The sequence below is a fragment of the Haemaphysalis longicornis genome, unplaced genomic scaffold (genome assembly GCF_048455015.1).
Source record: "Haemaphysalis longicornis isolate Haplotype H1 unplaced genomic scaffold, Haemaphysalis longicornis Haplotype H1 scaffold_9, whole genome shotgun sequence".
Classification (NCBI taxonomy): domain Eukaryota; kingdom Metazoa; phylum Arthropoda; class Arachnida; order Ixodida; family Ixodidae; genus Haemaphysalis; species Haemaphysalis longicornis.
In genome coordinates, this window is record NW_027526460.1 from 141,207,688 (window position 1) to 141,228,301 (window position 20,614).

The 20,614-nt window shown below is 49.0% G+C and overlaps 1 protein-coding gene across 3 annotated transcripts in view; it reads right to left on the minus strand.

The window, feature by feature from the left end:
• Positions 1-20,614, minus strand: part of Prestin (solute carrier family 26 member prestin) — a 305,226-nt gene that overhangs the window by 239,661 nt on the left and 44,951 nt on the right. The window contains exon 1 of one of the 3 annotated variants that reach the window (XM_077683520.1): positions 3,270-3,503. The exons of 1 other annotated variant lie outside the window; for it this stretch is intronic. In XM_077683520.1, the coding sequence (XP_077539646.1) occupies positions 3,270-3,306 (37 nt within the window). In that variant the 5' untranslated portion in view covers positions 3,307-3,503. Of the gene's footprint in view, positions 1-3,269; positions 3,504-20,614 lie in introns of those variants that run through there. One more of the 3 variants, XM_077683518.1, reaches the window with a different exon arrangement.

A 20,614-nucleotide genomic window follows, 5' to 3' on the forward strand; every position in this document is an offset into this window, starting at 1 on the left:
GCTTCTTTTTTACCCTTGCAATGGAAACCATGAACAGTAGAGGGCTCAAAGGAGAGAGAGAGAGAGAGAAAATCTTTTTTAAAAAATATGCACGCAGGCCTGTTTAGTCCTCACATTCCAGATAACCTCTGGTGACGTCTTCAAGCCGCTGCCTGATGTACGCCGCCAGTTGCCTTTGCTCTTCGGTGGTGCTTGTTGCGGTCAGCCATCCTTTGTTGGGTGTGTTTGTAGTGTTGTGTATGGTTGTGCAGTTCCAGAGTATCTGATCTTGGTCGAGTATGACGTTACAGGTAGAGCAAGTAGGGGGTGGTGTGTCAGGATCTCCCCATATCTTGTGTAGTCTAGCTGGAGTGTCCAAGGTGTCTGTTTGAGCTTGTCTTATTAGGGTTGCTTGGTGTCTTGTGAGCGTGTCAGAGAGCTGTGGCAGTTCCCTCGTTCCCGTGGAGTAGTCCTTCAATTTAGGTGCTGTTGGGACCGTGAGCGTTTGATTTGGTTGGAAGTTGGCAGGAGCCCGGGCTGCGGCTTCTCGGGCCAGCTGATTAGCTTTTTCGTTGCCTGCCATTCCTTCGTGCCCAGGTATCCAGTACACTGTTACAGATCCCTTGATGCTGTTGTTGATGGCCGTAGCTATGGGTTGTGGCAGTTCCATGTTCAGCAGTTGGTGACAGGCGCTTTTTGAGTCAGTGTATATGTACGTGTGCTTCGTGGGGCTGGATGTGTGGTCAATGGCGGTGGCGATGGCGGTGAGTTCAGCCCAGATGGGTTTCATAAGGGGGAAGCACTGCTGATACTCCAATTTTCCTTTGAGGTCAGCATACGCTATGCTTGCTGCTGTGTATGTTACTGCTGCATCTGTGTATACGTGGTTGTTGAATTGGTCCGCAGCTGCTCGTTTGTCGAGGTATTTGGCTCGAATGCTCCTTCTGACCTTGTTTCGTTGGCAATGCATGTGTCTTGGTATGGGTACAACTTTGAGTAGGTTGGCCGTGCGTGGGCTGAGACGTTCCAGTCGTAAAATAGGCTGCTGGGGTGTGTACCCTAGACACTCAAGTATCTGTTGTCCTGGAACCGTTGCTTGGAGTCTGAGGTGTTGGTTGTACCTGTGGACAGCTACGATCTTCTCCAGCGTATTGTGCGTTCCTGTCTCTAGAAGTCGCTTGGTGCTGGCATTGATCGGAATGCCTAGCGCAATCTTCGTCGCCTTCCTAATGAGAGCGTTGATTCTTTCTTCCTGGGTTTTAGTGAAGTTGGTGTATGCTGCATGGTGCCTTATTCGTGAAATAAGAAGTGCATCCCGTAGTCGTAGGAGGTCGTGTTCCCTGAGTCCATTTTGTCTGTTCGTGATTCTGCGCATCATGTTCAGGACTTTTTCTCCTTGCCGACGTATGATCCCTGCTGCCACCGTCTATCGGTGAATACATGCTGCGTGCATATCTGATTTTCCCACCACCAAGTGCACCATATCTTCTTAGCCCGTTACCTCCATCTAATCCTTACTCTATTAATTTATTTCCCAGAAACTGTCTGTTTTTCTTATCATATACTCCTTCAATGTGCATAAAAGTTCGCTATTATAGTCTACCATCAGACATTGAAATTTTGGAGCAGTGCGTTATTGTTCTAATGTATTGCGCTGATGACGCTTACTAAGAGACAGAAAGGACAGGCATATGCTGATGTGATGCGACGGTGTAGAAACGACTGGCTTTATTCTAAATGGGGCGAGACCTTCTGTAATGTTCACATGTTTGCATTCCTTGAATCATTCAGTTTCTCAACTTTGAATTCCTTCGTGGTTCGTCCAGTTTTCGCCCCATTCGAAATAAAACCAGTAGACCGGGCGCCGTATCCGCGACCATTCGTACGTAGTTTTTGGCTCTGTTTCACTAAAAGGGATAAACGCCACTTCGCAAGCGATGTTCCACAAACTAGCCCGGCATTAGGCTTTGTTCAACTCCATTGTATTGACAAAACTTTTTCGGCAAGCGCCTATTCTGTTTCAATCGATTTGGAAGCTTCGCGATGTTGTCATGTCCTTCTCTTCATTGCTTTTAATCTCCGGGCCACGACAAGTATCGGACGGCATAGCTTGCCAGTTTTGACCTCTTCTACCAACGTTGCCTGGTGGAAAGGGCCTGGGTAGCCAGGCAGGGGTACTCCGGACTACAGGAAGTCACCCACCAGTTGGGCGCCCATACATTTTCTCCTACGGCTAACCTTGATTGATAAAGTTTATTCCTCCTTTTCTTCCACACATTTCTGAATTTCTTATACTAGCCAGCCTTCTGAACGTCAATGTCCCTGAGATTACAATAAACGGTGTGTATAATTTGTTATTTTTCTATGGCTTTACGTATTAAATTTGGCCTACTCTTGAACCAGTTACGTATCGCATTACCTCGTTATCTGATCGACGGTGTATATCAGGGTTGTCAGCTTCATTGTCATTCCGTCCGTACCACCTGTTTCTTGGAAGGAAACCGTTGCTCTTTTCCAATATAGGAATTTTTCAAGATTATTTCTCATTCGGTAGCCTGCGGTGGCGCCTTCCAGTTTCTGCGGAAATACCACTCGCCATCGTTAGCGATACCAGACTTTCCATTTTTTAAAACTTGTCCCTAACCACGCACTTAAAATGCAGCCTCACCCATGCGAGACACTGTCGAGTGCTTCTTCCAGCGATTGAAAACTATTGAAAGAGGCCCTATAGTGGTAATTGCATTAAATTGCAGCGATAAATTTATGTGCAGCTTTTCGGGTAATCGCAATTCTTTCAGAAGTAATTACTATGCAGTTATTTAGCGTAATTTAAAGAATTTTGGCACTGCTAGTACTGAGGGCGATAGCTTGCATTGTGCGAAGTTTGAAGTTCTGCGCTTAATTCTGCTTTGTTTTAGAGCCAAGGAAACTATCCCATTGAAGTGTATGGGCGCTAACCATTTACAGCGAGTGAGGCGAACACTATTTAGAGTTATGGAAAATTCTTTCACAGTGTTCATGTCCAAGCCGACTCTCTACTCCATGCGAAATATCAATTTCCTGCTGTAGTTCCACTAGGTGCGTAAGAATTCGGAATTTTGAGCGCGAAAGCCGGGGATGTACAGGGTTCTGTCATATTCTCCGTATGTTCGGTCTACCTAAACCGACCATGGTTGTAAGAAACTGTGTGAGCCCCTCCCACATATCCAGCCGTCCTCACTTCGGCCTTCTACGGTCTTTAGATGGTTTGCCCACATGAGAAACGCGTAAAATTGAGAAAGTTAGCTCACCTTTGATGAAGTAAATGCCAGTGTTAGCGTTCACCATGACTTGTTGGCGCACGGTGGTACTTTCAACGTGGAAGCCTGGTTATCCGATTCTCACAGTTCCTTCTCAAGCCACGCGCACGAAAGAGTTTTCGGAGGCCGATGATACGAGTTGATTCCTCTGGCGACGCTGTACTGTATTTAAAGGGGGCCCCGCGACATTCGGCGCACCGTGCACCGTCGATAGAAACGCAGGGTTGACTATTAACATCCTTGGCCGTCCTTTGCGTTTTATCAGAGCGCAATGGAAAGGGCGCCCCCTTCCCCCTTCTTTTTGTCTTGTTTATGGTTGTAACTCATTTTAGTTTCTGCGCTGTGTTTTTATCTTTCTCATGTTATGCACCTTTTATGCTCGCTTGTATCTCACCGCTATGAGAGATAGGCGGGCGGCTTATCTCCGGGTGATTGTGGTTGCATCACGTTGCAACCGGCGCCAAAACTGACGAATTCTCAGCGAGACACTGATTCTTCATGATGGTCGCGTCAGGAAGTGATAAATGTGCCGGCCGAGCGGAGCACGAGCGATGATATCTGCGGTATGCACGTTCGCACTACTGGTGTCACTCAAGCAATACCGTCGGCGTGCACGCTTGCGACGCTAGAATTAGGCATCCCTGAAAACTATCAGAGCATCGGTATCATCTACACGTTTTGCCTTATAACCGCAAGAAAGGATTGATTACGCATGCAATGGCCATGCAGGCTTAAATGTTCACTGCTTCAGCTGTGCACGAGAAATGTGGCACATTTAAGGAAAATTTGTTATTCTTGCTCCATGACCTTTCGCTTTGTTTTGGATGTACTCACCCTTTCGGGTGATTCCAAGAGTGTTTTGCCATGTTTTTATCAGTTATGCGCAAGCCAGAGAACAGCTTAAAACAGCACTCCGCTATCCTCTAGCGTGCGTACTTCACGACAAAAAAATGTGCAAAGGCGGCGCGGGTGACGCGCGATTTCCGGCCGCTGCAGTTTTTTCCAACTTTGGGGTTTTGCCCACGGCAAGAGTTGATCGTTCTGACTCAAATTTGTTCTTAAACAAAACTTACACCCACAATAAAAAAACAGGTCAGAACAAATTGCGCGTTCTGCCGTGAACAAGAAAATTAGAAAAAAAAAAGAACGTGAAATCGCGCCAGAGGTCAGATTGTCGCTAACTTTGGCGCCCCCTATATATCTCTGTATCTGTAATGGACCTTTTCCAGGCCAAGCTTGTTAGCGCTCATAGCGGCAAATAGAAAAAGCACAATTTATGGCCCTTTGAGCCATGGGATGGGAGCCGGTGACCCTGTAGTCCTATATTGGTAAAAACGGGGAACTGCCATAATGACAGATGAAATGGTTGCTTTGTATGCAAACCCTGGAGCGCTCACTTTGTTAACTTCGTGCGCAGAGGTCGCTGTTCGAGTGCGTTGTTGACGAGTTTAGTACTTGTTGTGATTGCGGTGGTTGCCGACCGCTGACTTGGCGCTTCTGAAGCGGCCCCCCTGCAGACCAGTATCGAATTGGCGTCGCGCGCGCCGTTTCTAAGGCACCCGTCAAACGCGGTATCTTCGATAAGCGAGCCACCGAAAGAAGAGAGGAAATAGACGTTTAATGAAAACGAGCAAATTTGGTGCTAGATGGCAGGGGCACCAGCCCTGTGGGGGGCGCCCTTAGTCCGGGATGCCCTGGTTCTGGCTGGCTGGCTGCCCGGGCTCTCGCGACGACTTCTTGTTGCGCCGCAAGGTCCGAGCTGGTCAGCCGGTCCAACCGCTGCTCGTAAGTAGGGTTGCGGATTGGAAATAAAGACGGAGATTGCTGGCATTCCCATACCAGTTGGTATAGGGTGCCAGGGGATGGGCAGTAGGCACAGGTCGTGTACTATTGGGTAGGGTATATCTTGTGGAGGAGGGCACGGTGGGGGTAAGAGTTAGTTTGTAGCCTTCGGAGAATAGTGGCTTCGTGACGACTAAGGCGAGGGTGAAGGGGAGGATATCTGCGGCGGTTGAGGCGGTAGTGAGTGAGGAGATGAGGGGGGGGGGGTGAGAGGGGTATCTGGGCAAGGAAGCTGCCGGTCGGAGACGGCCTGGCTTGCATACTCGCAGGCAGCAGCACGGGCCGCATCGTTTCCGGGGAATTCAGCGTCGCCGGGTGCCCAGATGAGTTGGATGTCAGGTAGTTCGGAGTCAGCCTGAACGATGCGGAGAGCTGTGGGAGTAATGCGGCCGCGAAGACATCGGCGACATGCTTCTTACGAGTCTCTAAGTACGGTGGAGTAGTCTTTGGCTGTAGTGGCTGCTAGCGCAATGGCTGCTTCTTCGGCCGTTGTGGCAGTGGTGGTGCGAATAGTGGCTGCCGAAAGCTGTTGAAAGCGGTGGTCGACAACGGCAACGGCGTAAGCTCGCTGGGTGGAGTAGCGGGCAGCGTCCGTGTACCGACTGGTGGAGCTAGTGTAGCCGGTGCAACGCGGCCGCACGAGCGGCTCGGCGGGCGACGTTATATTCCGGATGCATATTTCTGGGGATAGGAGCCACCGTGATTCGATGCCGGATATCACGCGATCCCGTATATGTAAGGAGAAGGCGTCGTTGCTGTGACAGCTTGTGCGCTTCGAGAAGTTCTTCCCAGGTGTTGTGGATTCCTAATTGGAGCAACTTGCGGGTGGATGTAGTGGGCGGACGGGCGAGCGCGGTTTTATAAGCTTGGCGAATGATCGCGGTCTTACAAGCTTGTCTCGCTCCGCAAGTTTGATCGCCAGGTATAGAGTCCTGTACATCAGGCGGCTGGTCAGTATTGCCTGAATGATGCGAAACGCATCGTGTTCTTGAAGGCCGAACCGACGGTGGGCAACACGGCGGACTAGTTGAGTGAGTTGGGTGAGCGTCCGCTGGAGTTGGGGGATGGTGCTAGAGCCGCTACCGTTCTTAGAGATGCTTAGTCCGAGTATTCTTAGTGTGGCGACATTGGGTACTGGGTGGTTGTCGAAGAAGAGGTCAGGATCTGGGATTGGGTCACCAAAAAAAAAAAAAAAATGGTGGCGCCTGCAAGCGCATGCGCAGATATAAGTCGTAGAAAAGGTCCATTGTGACTAACTTGTGATGGGTAGTGTCAATCAGACATTTGTAAATATATCTGTAAAATATCGGTTTTCCAGAAAAAACTTTTTTGTGCTTTTTTATAAAAAACGCGGGACTTTAAAAATCAAAATCAAGAAAACCCGGTCTCAATTTTCTTCAAAACTGGGGGAAAAGACTCCTCAAGGGGGGCAACAGTACTACTGAAAAACATGTTGCATCATCTTGTTTCTGACAAAGTTATAAGCACCTGAAATCACGCGTTCGAGACGCGTTTCCGTTCTGAGCGATCCGCTACTTCGGCTGCTTTTTATGGCTTCGCGATTTAATCAGAAAAGCGTTCCAATCCACCCTGTGAAGGTAGCTGGAAAGCGAGGCTGTAAAAAACACCCACAACGATTACCCACGCGATGTCCTTTGAATTCACACACGTGGCTCTACAAAGAGTGAACCCAGATACAAGTTAAATGCACTGAACCACACCTTTTGTTACTTCAAAGAAATATTCCTTGCTAAGGTTAAATCAATCCATGATCTATGAATGGGGTTGGTTGAGTTTTACTGGTGAAGCACATGAGTGGAAACTCTTTTTTTTATATAATATGAAAGAAAGCTCAAACCAGGTGTTAGACGATCTCACTTCTCCGTCTCTGCCGCAGCCAACGTAGGCGACGATATCGGCGGCAAAGACGGTGGAGCAGTGAGATGTCATGCGTTCGTGTGAGCCTTCTTTATTTTTGCTAACTCCTAGTACAGTGTAGCCGTGTAGCACACGGCCGCTACACATCCTATCAAGTGGTATTAAGCGAGAACGCAGGGCGTAAACCCGCAGCTGTGCTCGGTGAGTACACCGTCTGTCTCACTCGTCTCCGCGTGCGCTTGCAGCTATATTGGTAAGAGAACGGGCTCCCGCTCCGTTTCTCTATTCGTTCCAGGTTCTATTACTGGCAGTGCCAGTAGTTTCTTTTATTTGTTCGCGGGAGTTTTCTGTTGACGCCAACGATCGCGACAGAACCCTTGGCTGGTAGAGGTAGAAAGCTCCGCTTTAAAGTGTCTGTTCGCATTTTCCGGGTATACACCAGGGACTTTTAAACCTTTGACGTCCTTCTAAAAGAGGAACCCGCGCTTTTACTTATTTTTATTTGCGATGTTTCACTGAATTGGCGCTAGCCCAGCTATGCCCGTGGCGAAGACGAGCCAAAAAGCGCGCCTTTGCGGGCGCAACTTTTCTTTTAGCGGAAAATAAAAATCTGGATAATCACACAAAACACTTTCTTGGTTATTCATTTCTTGGTTAAGAAAGTTATTCTACAACCTTTCACTACGGTGCGCCACACAGCCCAGCTGTAGGTTCGGTGCGTTGAACAGCTAAAGGTATAAAAAACATAACTTGTCAGGAGAAATTTGAGAGCTAGGTAGCGAAAAACGAATATGAAGTTCTCGATGCCAGTAAGTGCAGCTAGTAAAGTGCTTTGACAAACACACGCAGGTAATCGGCTGTAATTGTGATTGTTATTTATATAAGGATGCAAATGTGCCGTAGACGCGGCAAATGCAGCAGATATGTTTCGGCAACGACAAGGAAAAAGTACCAATCAACCGAATTTACACACTGCCGCAGTTTGAATTAAGCGGCTTTAAAATACATTGAAAACATAGCGGGCCAACCAAAATTTCGAAGTTTGTTTGAATTAACAGAAAGTTTAAATTGCCCGAGTTTGAATGATCGCTAGTCTACTGTACTTGAAGATTCATTTTCACAAGAATTTTCGCAAGAATGCGTGAGCATGTCGGTCCTCCCCGGCTCCAACTCGAGGCTGTGCCTGATCCGCACGTATCGGGAGGCTCCCGAAGACCACAACGTGGCGCTTCTCTAACGTCCCTGCTAGAACCACTAAATAAGCTACGCTAAGAGTAACGACACTGACGAACGGCGGGAGCCATTTTGGTGCTTGACACCAGGGTGGCCAGCTTTATGCGCCTATTGCAGCTGACGTTGACGGGCGGAATCGGTCCGGGCGCCACTTGGCAACCATGGCAGCTGTGTATACTTTTCGAAGATGTAGAGACAGCGCGTAGGTGCGATGGGGTCAGGCTCGGTTACGCTAGCGTAGCTCATTTAGTGGCTCTAGGTAACGCAAGAGCCACTAATTAAGCTCGCTTTTTAAGTGGCTATAAGTTACCCTAGGCCACTGTCGTTCTTTCCCAGCGGGAAGCGATGCAGGCGTTTTCCACCTTCCCGCCGGTTGGAACAGCCCAGTACAGGGCAGCACGGCATCGCTACTCTGTCTGGGGGCTTAAACACTCCCTCCGAACGTGTCATACAGCCGCACTGCGCTCCGAAAGGGACGACTTATCGAAGAGCGCGCGCACGGCAACACAGAGGCGCCAAAATGTCAGCGCCCATGGATCTTCCCGGGGTAAACAAATGTCACGTGACGTGGTTCGACCAATGGCCGCTGCTGGCGGCACACAACAATGACAGAAAAGAGTGCCGATACTCTGAAACCTCATCTAGTGGTTCTAGTCCCTGCTAAGCGGTCTAACCGTCTCGGTGATCTCGCTTGCTCACTTCAACAGCGAAATGGCTGCCTGTCTTTCCCTTTGTCGTCCACCAGTACCGGCATTTCGCCACCGTTATTCATACTTCTTCGTGCTTTGCCGCACTGCGGCGGTCGCACGTACCATTTTACAACGCGTACAAGCAGCAACGGGAGTTGCGGAACCCGCCGGGACGGCGTCTGCACAGAGAGGTGGCGAGCCACGCGTCAACTTGCCGTCTGCCTACCATAGTCGGTAGCGGAACGAAGGCAGCGCTATTACGCCACCCACTTGTTTTTCAAAGATGGTAGTCTATCTTGGGCTACTAAAACGCAGGAACTTTGGTCTGTCTGTCTGTCTGTCTGTCTGTCTGTCTGTCTGTCTGTGACTCGATTCAGCCACCCGGCCAAAGTGAAACCGAAGTTGCGCAATATGTTTATATATTTACAGCCAAATCTAAACGTCTAAGTGCGGGGGCAATGTTCATACTCGTCAACATTGTTGAACAAGAATAGGACATTACACAAATATGAGACAAAAATCAATACCTAAGCGACATTTGCAGTGTTCCTTTATTAAAAAATGTGGACGCTTGGTTTTTGCGATAGCAAATGAAATAATCAACTGCAGAAAAAGTTCACTTCGTCGCCTGCTGTTGCCCTCGCTACTGTAGCTTCTGGCGGCATTTTAAGAAATCAAACGGCAACAGTAACGAGAGGTTCCGCTAGATAGGTTCCACGTTCCGCTTGGAACGCTCATGGAGTAGGGCAACGTGGTTCTACAAACGTTGAAGTAGCGTGCCTCGATTCGCGCCTTTCTCCGCCGTACGGGAGCGCTGGCATTGAGGCAACCTACCTGGAGCAGTGGAACACGGTAAATATAAATTGACTTGAGAAAACCTCTTCCGTGTTATCCTGGGAGGAACAAGACCGGAGAGGAATAGCATGAGGGGTGAGCGGGAAAGAGAAGGGAGGCATTTACTTGGCAAGGGCGCCAGTAGACTATCGTCTTTCGTCGACATGTGCAACGAAGTGAGCAGATACGCGGCCATTTTTTTCCCTTCTCTATCTGACGCTCTGAAGAGAAATCGACAACGAATTAGTCCCTCAGATATCCTTATCTATTGCTCCCGCATTAAATGTAAAATGAAATAAACAAGAAATGCAGTGCGTTTTTTTTAAATGAACTTCCGCGTTCTTCGTCATCGCACTTTAAATATAAATCCGATCGAACCAGCTCAGCTTTCTGTTCTAGTGAGAACAATGATCTCATTTGCGGTAGTTGGATATTTGTTTGCTCGGACGTTGCGTAATCGATGGTCACCGATTTGGGAGCAGACTTCGAATCAGTGTTAGCTTGCTGCTTCGTTGGAGAAGTGAAAAGAATTCATATTTAATGTGCAAACAGCCGTAGCACAAGCAGTAGACAATACAAGCGCTTTCTATCAACAGTTTAGCAAATGAAAGCACACACATTCATACTGGATCTTTCCTTGACAACATATGCGCGAAGCACGCGATGATATCCTTCGGTTTTCATTTTATCACCCCACGTGACCCCTCGAGTGCTGCTTCCAAAAACTTAACTTCCTTCGCCTGTAGTGTTATCGACGGCTGGGCGACGGAGAAGCTCGGAACTAGCTTGGCGGGACCTGCGTAAGCGTAGCAAGGCTGATAAGTGGAGAGTGCAGAGATTCTGAAGAATGCGTGGTCAAGCACTGGACCCCTACGTGGAATGGAAAAAAGGAGAACCCCAACGACGACTACAAGGAACTGCTCCGCAAGCTGCAAGTGAACGTGCTCAAGGGCGTGGAAATGTCTGCGCAGGAGGCCGCCTGGTTCTTGCTGCGGCAGGAAACTAAACATCCCCCTCGCGAGGGGCACGATCAAATGCAGAGCATTTCCGGGGGCGCACGACGTTAAGTAGTTTGCGTTACGTTAATGTTGTTGCACTTGTTGCTGTTGGTTGTTGTATTGTAATTAAATGAGGAGACGTAATTACGTGGTCACGTGACATCATTTATTAGCAGGTGGGTATGATTATTGTGGCGCAGTGGGAAGATCACCGTGTACCTCGCGTTCCGCCCACAGGTAGTGAATGCATTGTATCAGCAGCTTCTTGACGTAGTTTGAATGAGTCAAGGATATAAGGCGCGTTCGTAGCCCTCCATTCTGTGTCGGCTTTGTGGCGCAGTGGGTAGAGCACCATGTACCTTGCGTTCCGCCCCCAGGGTCGTGGGATCGAAACCAGGCGCCGGTAAGTATTATTTTTTTATATAGTGTAGGGGGAGGGGTGTGGACTACTACGGACAACTAGAACGGGTGACATCGTGAGTTAAAGAAATGCTCTGCATTTAAAAAGGTGTAATGTACAACATCTCTTCCGCATGATTGATTATATGGGTTTAACGCGCCGACGCAACGCTGGCGATGAGGCGCGCCGTAGTGGAGGGCACCGGATTAATTTTGACCAGCTGGGGTTGTTTAACGTGCGCCGAAATCTCGTACGCATGGGCGTTTTTGGTTTTCCCCTCCATCAGAAAAGCAGCCGCCGCGGCCGGGAATCGAACCCGTGTCCTCGTGCTCAGCAGCGCAACGCCTTAGCCACTGAGCCCCCGCGGCGTTTCCCCCTTCGGCATGAGGGGAGCACTATATCAGTCAAAACGGTCGCTACTTGGATGTGAGATGGCGCGAACATGAGAATTACACGAAAGGAACGCCGAATTCGAATGTTGCACTTCATTGTAAAGCGTGCAAAAGGTGCCAACCAGCTTCTGGGAGCGCCAAAGCAGAGTTTGCGCACAGAGATGAGATGTGCCGACTTATCATTGAAGCCTACAAGATAAGCTAATCAGGAGGCACGTACGTCGCCCAGATGTCGAACGTCGATAACAGCACCACAGGCGAATGAAGTCAAGTTTTCGGACGCAACGCTCGAGAAGTCAAGCAGGATGATAAAATGAAAATGTCAATGTCAAGCTGAATGAATGAATGCCTAAATAAAATCTTTATTTGAGCAGCTTTTTTCCCGACAACTTCACCATACAATTATACATATTTTACGGAAATAAAGCAATTTAATTTCAATTACAACAATGAAAGCTATCATCGTGTACATCGGGTATGTGTTTCAAAGGAAGGATCGAGTATGAAGGTGTGTGTTTTTATTTAATAAGCAGTTGACAGAAAGCGCTTGTGTTGTCTACTTCTTGGGTTACGTCTGTTTGCACTTTAAATATGAATCCGATCCAACTAGCTCAGCTTTCTGTTCTAGTGAGAACAATGATCTCATTTGCGGTAGTTTGATATTTGTTCGCCTGATATTTGATATTTGTTTATTATTTGCTGGCAACCGGAGCCTCACCAGCTCCCAGCCCAATGCACTTCGGGCCAGGAGGCCTTGTCAGCCCTGCCCCGCCCTCCCTGCCCGCAACAAAATCTCGGCGGGGAGGGAACGAGTGAGAAGCACTCGCCCCTCTCCTATACGCCGATGACAGGGAGTGTATGTAATGCATAGCAGATACGCCTATCTGTTGTTTTTCCGTCCTGTCTGCCGCGTTGTACTTTTCCGGCGCATTGTCCCGATCACATCAAAAGAATGTCTCGAGATGACAGCATGCAGGGCCGTGAACAGATAACAAACGTAACGTACGCGAAAGAAAACAAGCAACCTACGTGGAGAGTGCTCTGTTATGCGAAACATTGTCCGGGATGCTTATCTCTTTGCCTTATCTAGGATGTCGATGACGCTTCCGGCGCGCAGTACTGCATCCTGGAATAATCTGGGAAGGGGATATTGTTGAGGACGCATATAACTCGGTCGAGGACGCAGTCTTCTGTTCTTCGACATCTGGGCTTGGATTTCACAATTTTCGTACGTTTATATACACTTTACCATATTTAGAAGGTATCTAGATATTGTAAGCTCTCTTCAAAATTAGGATGCAGAGATGGGAAAAGTTTTTGGTGTTCCCTTTGTATTAGGAAATTAAAGCTCCGTTCTTAAGAGAAAGGTGGGCAAAACGGGAGGCTTTCTCCATGCACCATGTTTCAAACCGAAGTCCAAAATCCGAACTGCCAAAGTCCAAAGCCTACGCCCACACAACAAACCCAAAGGAAATGCCGAGAGACCCGAATACGACGATGGCGCAATCGGATAGCCGTTGGTTTCATTACGCGATTGACACAGGCTGCATTGAGACAACGGGAAGCGTTTTAGATGCGACTGCATCTAATTCACTCGCCTTGTCCTTCCATACGGCGTTGTTGTCCGCCCACACCCCTCCCCCTACACTATAAAAAAATAATAGTTACCGGCGCCCGGTTTCGATCCCACGACCCTGTGGGCGGAACGCGAGGTACACGGTGCTCTTCCCACTGCGCTACAAAACCGAGACAGAATCTAATGCTACGAACGCGCCTTATATCCTTGACTCATTCAAGCTACGTCAAGATGCTACTGATACAACGCATGATGGGGCAATGATTAACACATGCAATAAAAGAAAAGAAGCTCCCACTTACAGCAACAATGGGGCTTCGCAGCGAAGCCCCAAGCATACCACTTAGAGAGATTGACCAAGATTGGCCAATAAAACATAATAATAATAATAAAACATAATAATCATACGATTTCCCGACACGTTTCACGCGATTTCAGAATCAATCCAACGGAAACACCAAGTGAACCCCACGATGCGTCGCATCTACACAGGGTTCCCCTCGCGGGGAGGTGGGCGCAATTTTTGTTGTTGTTGTTGTCGGCTTTCATTGCGATTATTGTTATCACAACCACCACCATCATCATCATAAACAATCGTCGTCATCATCATCATCAGAGAAAGTTGGCTTTGCCGCAGCGCACTTTGGTTTGGACGGTCCCAATCAGTGAGTGAAAGAAAGCGTCGCTTTCGAAACAAAAGCTTTGATGGGCGGCCAGGACGAGGAGGCTTGCTGGGAAAGCAAGGAGAATGGTATTAATTCAAATACGCTTTAAAGCGTGAACCGCATGGAGCGTTTTTTCACGCGATTCGCGCGCGTCGGCGTTGCGCGTGCGTGTTTTCGACGCCCGCGTCGACGATTCCGTGCCCGCGGCAGCATCTGCCTTGGCTAGATTTTGACGCGCGTCGCGCGCAGCAGTGGGAGGAGCCTGGCGACTTGCGCCAATGGGGAGGCGCGCGCCTCATGGCGGCGGTTTCAAAGCACTCGAGAGAGCCGGCTGGCTCCGCCGGGGATCTTTAGGCTTACCACCCCGGGAGATATTGCTTCGGCGCATTCAGTAGCGGCGCGGATGATGTTTTATAGTACCGTTTTCACCCACATTATAAGCTCATTTATCGCTCAAGCAACTTCGTGCGTGTCTTGAGAGAGCGCTCAGAAGCGGTCGCTCGAGCTCCCGACGCCACTTCGCGGCCGAAGCCGCCGCCATGTTTCCGCCGCCTGCCGCGCCGCGCGCAGCGTGCGGGTAGCTCCGCGGCAGCGGCAGTAAAGTGAACTAGAATACAAGTATTCTAGTTCACTATAGCGGCAGCGCGCCTGTGGCGTGCGCGGCGCGTTTTCGCGAGCAGAAAACGCTCCATGCGGTTCACGCTTAACATGCTGCATAACTGGGTACAGAGCGATCCGCCAGTAGCGATGCGTTCCGTCAAATTTATGTCGGAACACGAAGGGGAAACTTGAGGAACAAATTGTGTAAAAAAATGAGAAATTTCAGCTTTGAGGCGCCGTAGCTGCAGCTGAGCCATGAGGCACGCCGTAATGTAGGGTGGGGGATCAATTGATGCAAGCTGGGGACTTTGAACGTGGCTCAAATTCCGAAACATCGGCGTTTGCAACATTATAACACCACCGAAGCGGTCGGGATTCAACCCGTGTTCTCTTGCTCAGCAGCACAACGCCTTATCTAGGGATTTACCGCGGCGGTTCTAAAAACTTGTCCCCGTTCAAGCTGGTGGTTTCAGCTTCTATGCGTTTTCAAATAAGCGCAAAACAAGGCACTGAGTCAATGTTGCACGGTCAAAACAACGGCGCCTGGTTTGTGGTGCTTAGGGGTTAGTTTAAAGCTAGCGCTAATAATTTTGCGAAGCGAGTGACGACTCTGGCTTCGTTTGATCATACCGCTGGAACGCTAGCATGGAGTTACAACCCTCAGTACTGTGCTTTGGTATCACTCTCCGCTAGAGTGCTACCCCTGCGTAAAAGGACATCTGAAATTTTTGAATATTAGTGACCTTCTTGTGGTGGAAACGGTTGCCTCCAGGGCCGGTTGGGACTTTGGTGAGAAATCAAGGCTAGTTCTTCCCAATACAATATGAACGTATGTTCTGAACCTTGTCATCATAATCAGGACTGATCGGTTGAAATGCGGCATGTGTGGCGAAGGTGTTTCGATGCTCGAAGCACAGCTAAAGTACTTGTAAACCACTTCGAAACGTGCATCTCAAGGTGCGTTTTCGTTCAGATGAAGTACACGTCGATGTGTTCTTCGCTGACGTAAGGAAGAGAAGCACTGTGTTATTAGATGCGACTGCATCTCATTCACTCGCCTTGTCCCTGCATCCGGCGTCGTCGGCGTCCGCCCCTCCCCCATTCTCCTCGCCGCGCCAGCTTCGCTCTACGCCGCTCACCCCGTCTCCTCTCCGATAGCGAACACTCTCTCGCAAGGGGCATTGGATTGGATTCGATTGGATTGGCTTGAATTGGCTTGGCTTGGATTGGATTGGATTAAAGTGGATTGTATTGGACTGTGTTGCGTCATAGCCGCGGCAGACGCACTGGCCCCGGCGCGTCCCTTCACCGTTATGCGCGCTATAAAACGCGGTGCCTGCGCCGCTCCGCTCCATCGTTCCAGCGCCGTTCCTCCGCTGTCCAACTCTGCAACGTGAACCCCCTATGCGTCGCATCTACACAGGGGTTCCCGCGAGGGGAGGTGGGAGTTTATTTTTTTTTTTGAAGGTTCCACTAGGCGGAAATTGCATTATCTAAGACCGATCATGGCGCTCCTCACCAGGGGAATTCTACTCGTTGCTTATGAAAAGTTGTTCCGTTTCTTAGAGTCGCCAGGAGACCTATGACTGTCTGTCAAGGGTAACGCATCTCGCGCTAATGAGGAACATGATGATGCGTCGTCCTGACGCATGTATGTACGGACATGGGAAAACGTTTGATTGTACACAGGCAGCTGTCACTGTTTGCGACAACATTGTAGTCATGCAGTGTCAGTAGCTGCATTTCATAAACTAAATAATGCCCTATTCTTTCGCCAGGCCCACTCCAAGGCCAACGGGAAGTTCGCGTATTTCAGATTGAAGGGGCTATGAAGGCGGCACAAACTCTGCTTCTGTCAGCAGACGATCATGGTAGCTAGGCTAACGTTGTGAGGTTAGCGCTAACTGTATTTATTCTGAATTAAGCAGTTTTGAAAGACGAATACAGTGAGGTTGTGGTAGTTCACCCCCCTCGAGGCCACCAGGCGCCACCTGTCTTCACAGATGGGCTCTTCAGAGGAAGCACACCCAGAAGAAGCCGTGACGTCACTTTTCGGGAAGCTGCTCAGCCCTCCTAGGATGTCCATTCTCAACACCCTTTCCGTTATCCTCTGGTGTGCATTGCATTCACCACCGATCTTCCGTCTCTAAGACAATTCTTTGAGCTCGCGAATATACTTGCATGTTAGCTGCGCCAACGCTTAGCAGATGTGCAAATCGGTCTTCGTCAATATTATCAATGCGCATGTCCTGAGAACTGCTCGCCAGGAGGTAACGTATATCTCACACGTTCTACCGGCCGCGACTGCCAGTCGGGGCCAGTCGGTGCCGGTACAGACCCTCAGAGTGCGGCCAGCTGACAGAAGAAGCGGCGATCAGAAGGTTTCACGGCGGTGAAAATCCAACCGGAACTTGAGAGCGGTATTCCGAAACACGTTTGCTCCCTTGCAGAACCGAGACAGGGAAATCGCAGATATGAATTTTATAAAGTGGCGACCGCAACAAGCTATTCCAAGACTCGGACTAGAAGTTTTGAAACTACAGTGATGCAGTTGGTCTTGAAGTTGGTCATTTTTATGCGACTTATTGAAGCATTCGTTTTACAAGTGCGTATTTTAGAATACACCAAATTCAGTGGGTGAAAATAATTGTAACTGCCAAACGCTTATCGCCAATTCTAAAGCGAAGCTTCAGTGCCCTCACTGATGCTGTTGTGCGCCAATACACCCTGCAGGAAACCAAATTTCTCTAACGATGATGATCCTGGGTGAAGTGAAAGAAAAACGCTTCCCGTGACCTAAGTTGAACCTGGGCCCCTCGCTTTATGAAGCCGGCGTCTATTCGATTGCTCCATTTCGACATGGGCGAAGCGAACGCCAAGCAGCAGGCACCGATTCACGCCGTACACCCCAAAGTCAAACGTTACGCCTACGGAGTGCTCCCCCGAGAGCTGCTGTGGGTACTCTAGAAAAGTGGTGCGTACCTCAAGCGTAGCACATACTCGCAGTGTAGAATTGGCCAACCAAAGAATTCATATGGAGAAAGCTTCGCGTTCAACCATCCTCATCGTTAAACGGAGGGGTGGTTGATCTTTTTATTACTGTTGTCCCATGATCACCTTCGCACAGTACGTAAGTAAAATACGCACATCAACCGCCATTGGCAAGCCCGACGTCAAATATGCCCCTCGGCAGTATGCACTTTTCTTTGTGAGCGGACACGCTGCGAATGTTTTGGAAAAAAAAAGCTACAGCGGCTGAGGGGCCTCATTGCCCTTTACTCGAGGGTCTGCAATCGCCCCTTCCACGGGGCGTTAACTGTGCTTGCACAAGAGCGGTTAAACACAGCAGACAATGGTGGCCACACGTGCGCTTTCTTGTGTGGCAGCGGCACGTGCGACAAAACTGTGTTGTATAAGCACAACGAGCAGAGAAAAAGGTCAGTAAAAAAGCGGGATCCTTTTTTTATGTCGCTCCCGCGAACCACGACTCGGTGGACCGACTCTGATACCCAAGCTCTCCGCGAGACCAACCGGACCCTTCCGGTCATGGCTGGGAACAACCGCTGTAAGTGCACATATAAAATCTACAACGGTCACTAAGAAAAAAGAGGCAATTCACGTCTTCCCGGAGTGAGGTGTACTGCACGGAAAGAGGGAATCAGCTTTTATACTGAGCGAGCCTGGCACGGGCACAGAGATCCTGCAGCGCGCCTTTGAACATCATGTGCGCTCTGGTGAATGTGCCTCGAAAGCTTTTTCCTTAAATGTGAAACATTTCTATGTGCAGTCAACGAGGAACTTTGTCTCGCCGTTTGTAATGTTTGACGTGTCCCACTTTTGCCGCACAGGAATAAAAGTATCCGTGATAGTAACGGGAAATATTGGATGTAGAAAGAAATTACGTGGTTATAAGTGAAAATGCGCAATATAGAGATTCGGACCCATGTGCTAAATTTCTTGAACGATTTAACCCTATGGGAGATCGGTCGATCGCTGAGCGATGATAGACGATTCGCTGGCCGACGATACGTAGCAGACGACGGTCTACTCAAAGCAAACGAGGAGTACGATACGTGCACTTAATTTAGACGGAGTATTTACAACTCATGGCTCATGACAGAGAGAGATCAAACTTTATTTAAAGCGGCCCATGTCCCGGCTGCCAATCATAACAGAGAAAAGAGGTTGGGCAGAGGCCTGCACCCAGCGGGATTCCCGCTCTCCTTTAATTGAGTGACGCAAATTACTGTATTCCCTCCAGCGCGAGACAACAAATGTGCCGGATCAGACCGCGAATATCTCCGTCGGCTACATAAGTTTCTCCGCCCGTTGCGGGCGTAGTACGCGCAACATCAGTCTTCCTAGAAAAACGACGAAAACTCAAAAGCGTTCCCACAGGACGCCGGCATAGAAGCAAATAAGCACAAGAAAAACCAAACACGCCACGCAGCACCAATAAACGAGCTGCCGACGGTTTTGAGTGATCAGGTGTGGTTCCCGAAATTACCACCGTGACTACTCGGTTTGAAGGCACGACGAACCGACTGAACTAAGGGTTCGCCAATTGAGAAATACGCCTGAGATATACCGAGGCAGCTAGCTATTCGCGCGGGGGCACGTATGACAATAACATAGCTCACAATTGTCAGTTTTCGAGTTCACAGAATTCGCTACGGCAAAACAGGTGCACGCGGTTCATAAATCTAGGCATAATCGTAGTCTGCTCATGGTGTGTAAGACTTCTCTTGGAAAGAGTCATTCGGAGGCCTGTCCTTGCCTTCCACGAGCACGTGCCTCAGCTTACGCGCAGGCACGTGTGCCAACTAAACGCCATAATTGCGCCGCACGACGTCCCGCTTATCTCCGGAAGTAAGCTATGGCAGCGTGCTTTTATGGCTGAGATTAGTTGGCCGGACGGAAACGGACAAACGGCGTTTCACGGGATTCCAAAACGACACGGAATAACGGCTCGTCAAAAGCGCTTTTCGCACGCGCTCCGAGTCCGTTAATGAGTCTTCTGCCTTCGTGCAAAAATGGGTCATGCGGTTGAAAAGGCATAAAGGATAAGACATTTCATGCACGTCAGTAATTTACGGCACGGAAGAATAAAGATCTCCAATTTTCGGACATGCTTATTAATAGCGGCAAGGCAGCGTGTACCGGAAAGACTCGCACATTGGGCTTTACCTAACTTTGAGTCCGTTCATTGCTACTGCCCAAACAAACTAGGGGAAGATGAAGCACTCGACGCAGAGATGTTGGATGCAGATGGAGATGGATGAAGAAGATTCGGTCCTGAAGAATGCAGTCGCTAGTCTCACCATAGAGAGAGAGAGAGTGAGAGAACCTTTATTAGAAAAGGATGACCACTGGTCACGATGGACGAAAGGAATGGGGAAGGAGGGTGAGAGAAAATAAACAAATGCTGGTCGTTCTCAGTAGTGTTAATTACTGGGCCAGTTCTTGGAACCTGCACTTAATGGGCCATTCCGTGGTGATCGCAATAGGGATCGCAGTAGAGTCAAGAGTTTGTGCAGGTTTGCCAGTTAGTTCGGGGGAGGACCCACTCAAACAGCCTGTGCTGGACCGCTTTTAATTGAATGAAATACTATTTCAGATAATAGTTCCGCATCAGTTTGTGGTGGATCGGGATGCGGTTTGGGGTGATTTGAATGTGCGGTGCCTGGCGAAAGCTGGGCACCACCCAACTAGGTGTGTGAGGTCTGTTGAAGTGGCGGTATGACAGCAAATACATCGAGGGGGCAGGTGAGGGGTATACCACTTGTGAAGTGTTTCGGGTGTATAGGCTGAATTCGCAATAGATTTGTTAATAAATATTTCGCCTGAGCGTGGAATAGGAGGTAGGCGGCTGAGGTAGCTAGCTGGAGTTTGGTGGAAATCTTTGGGTGAGGCCTTCGTCCTGCAGTTGACACAGAGAGGTGGCTCCTGCTGCTGATGATGATGACATAGCTCGAAACAAATTTCCGTTGGGATTTAAGTAAAGTTACCAAACTTGTCCAATTCACCCATGCTTAGATACAGGTAAAGAAATAGATGTACTATTCTTAATCGATAGACGGAGGGCTTTAACACGGTAACCCACTGCTCTCTTTTGCATTAATTTCTTCATATGCTGAGTAATTAACCCACCGTCTATAATTGAATCGATACCATTTTTTAACGCACCACTATTTTGTTTGACTACACTTCATCTCCTACTGTTGGCCTA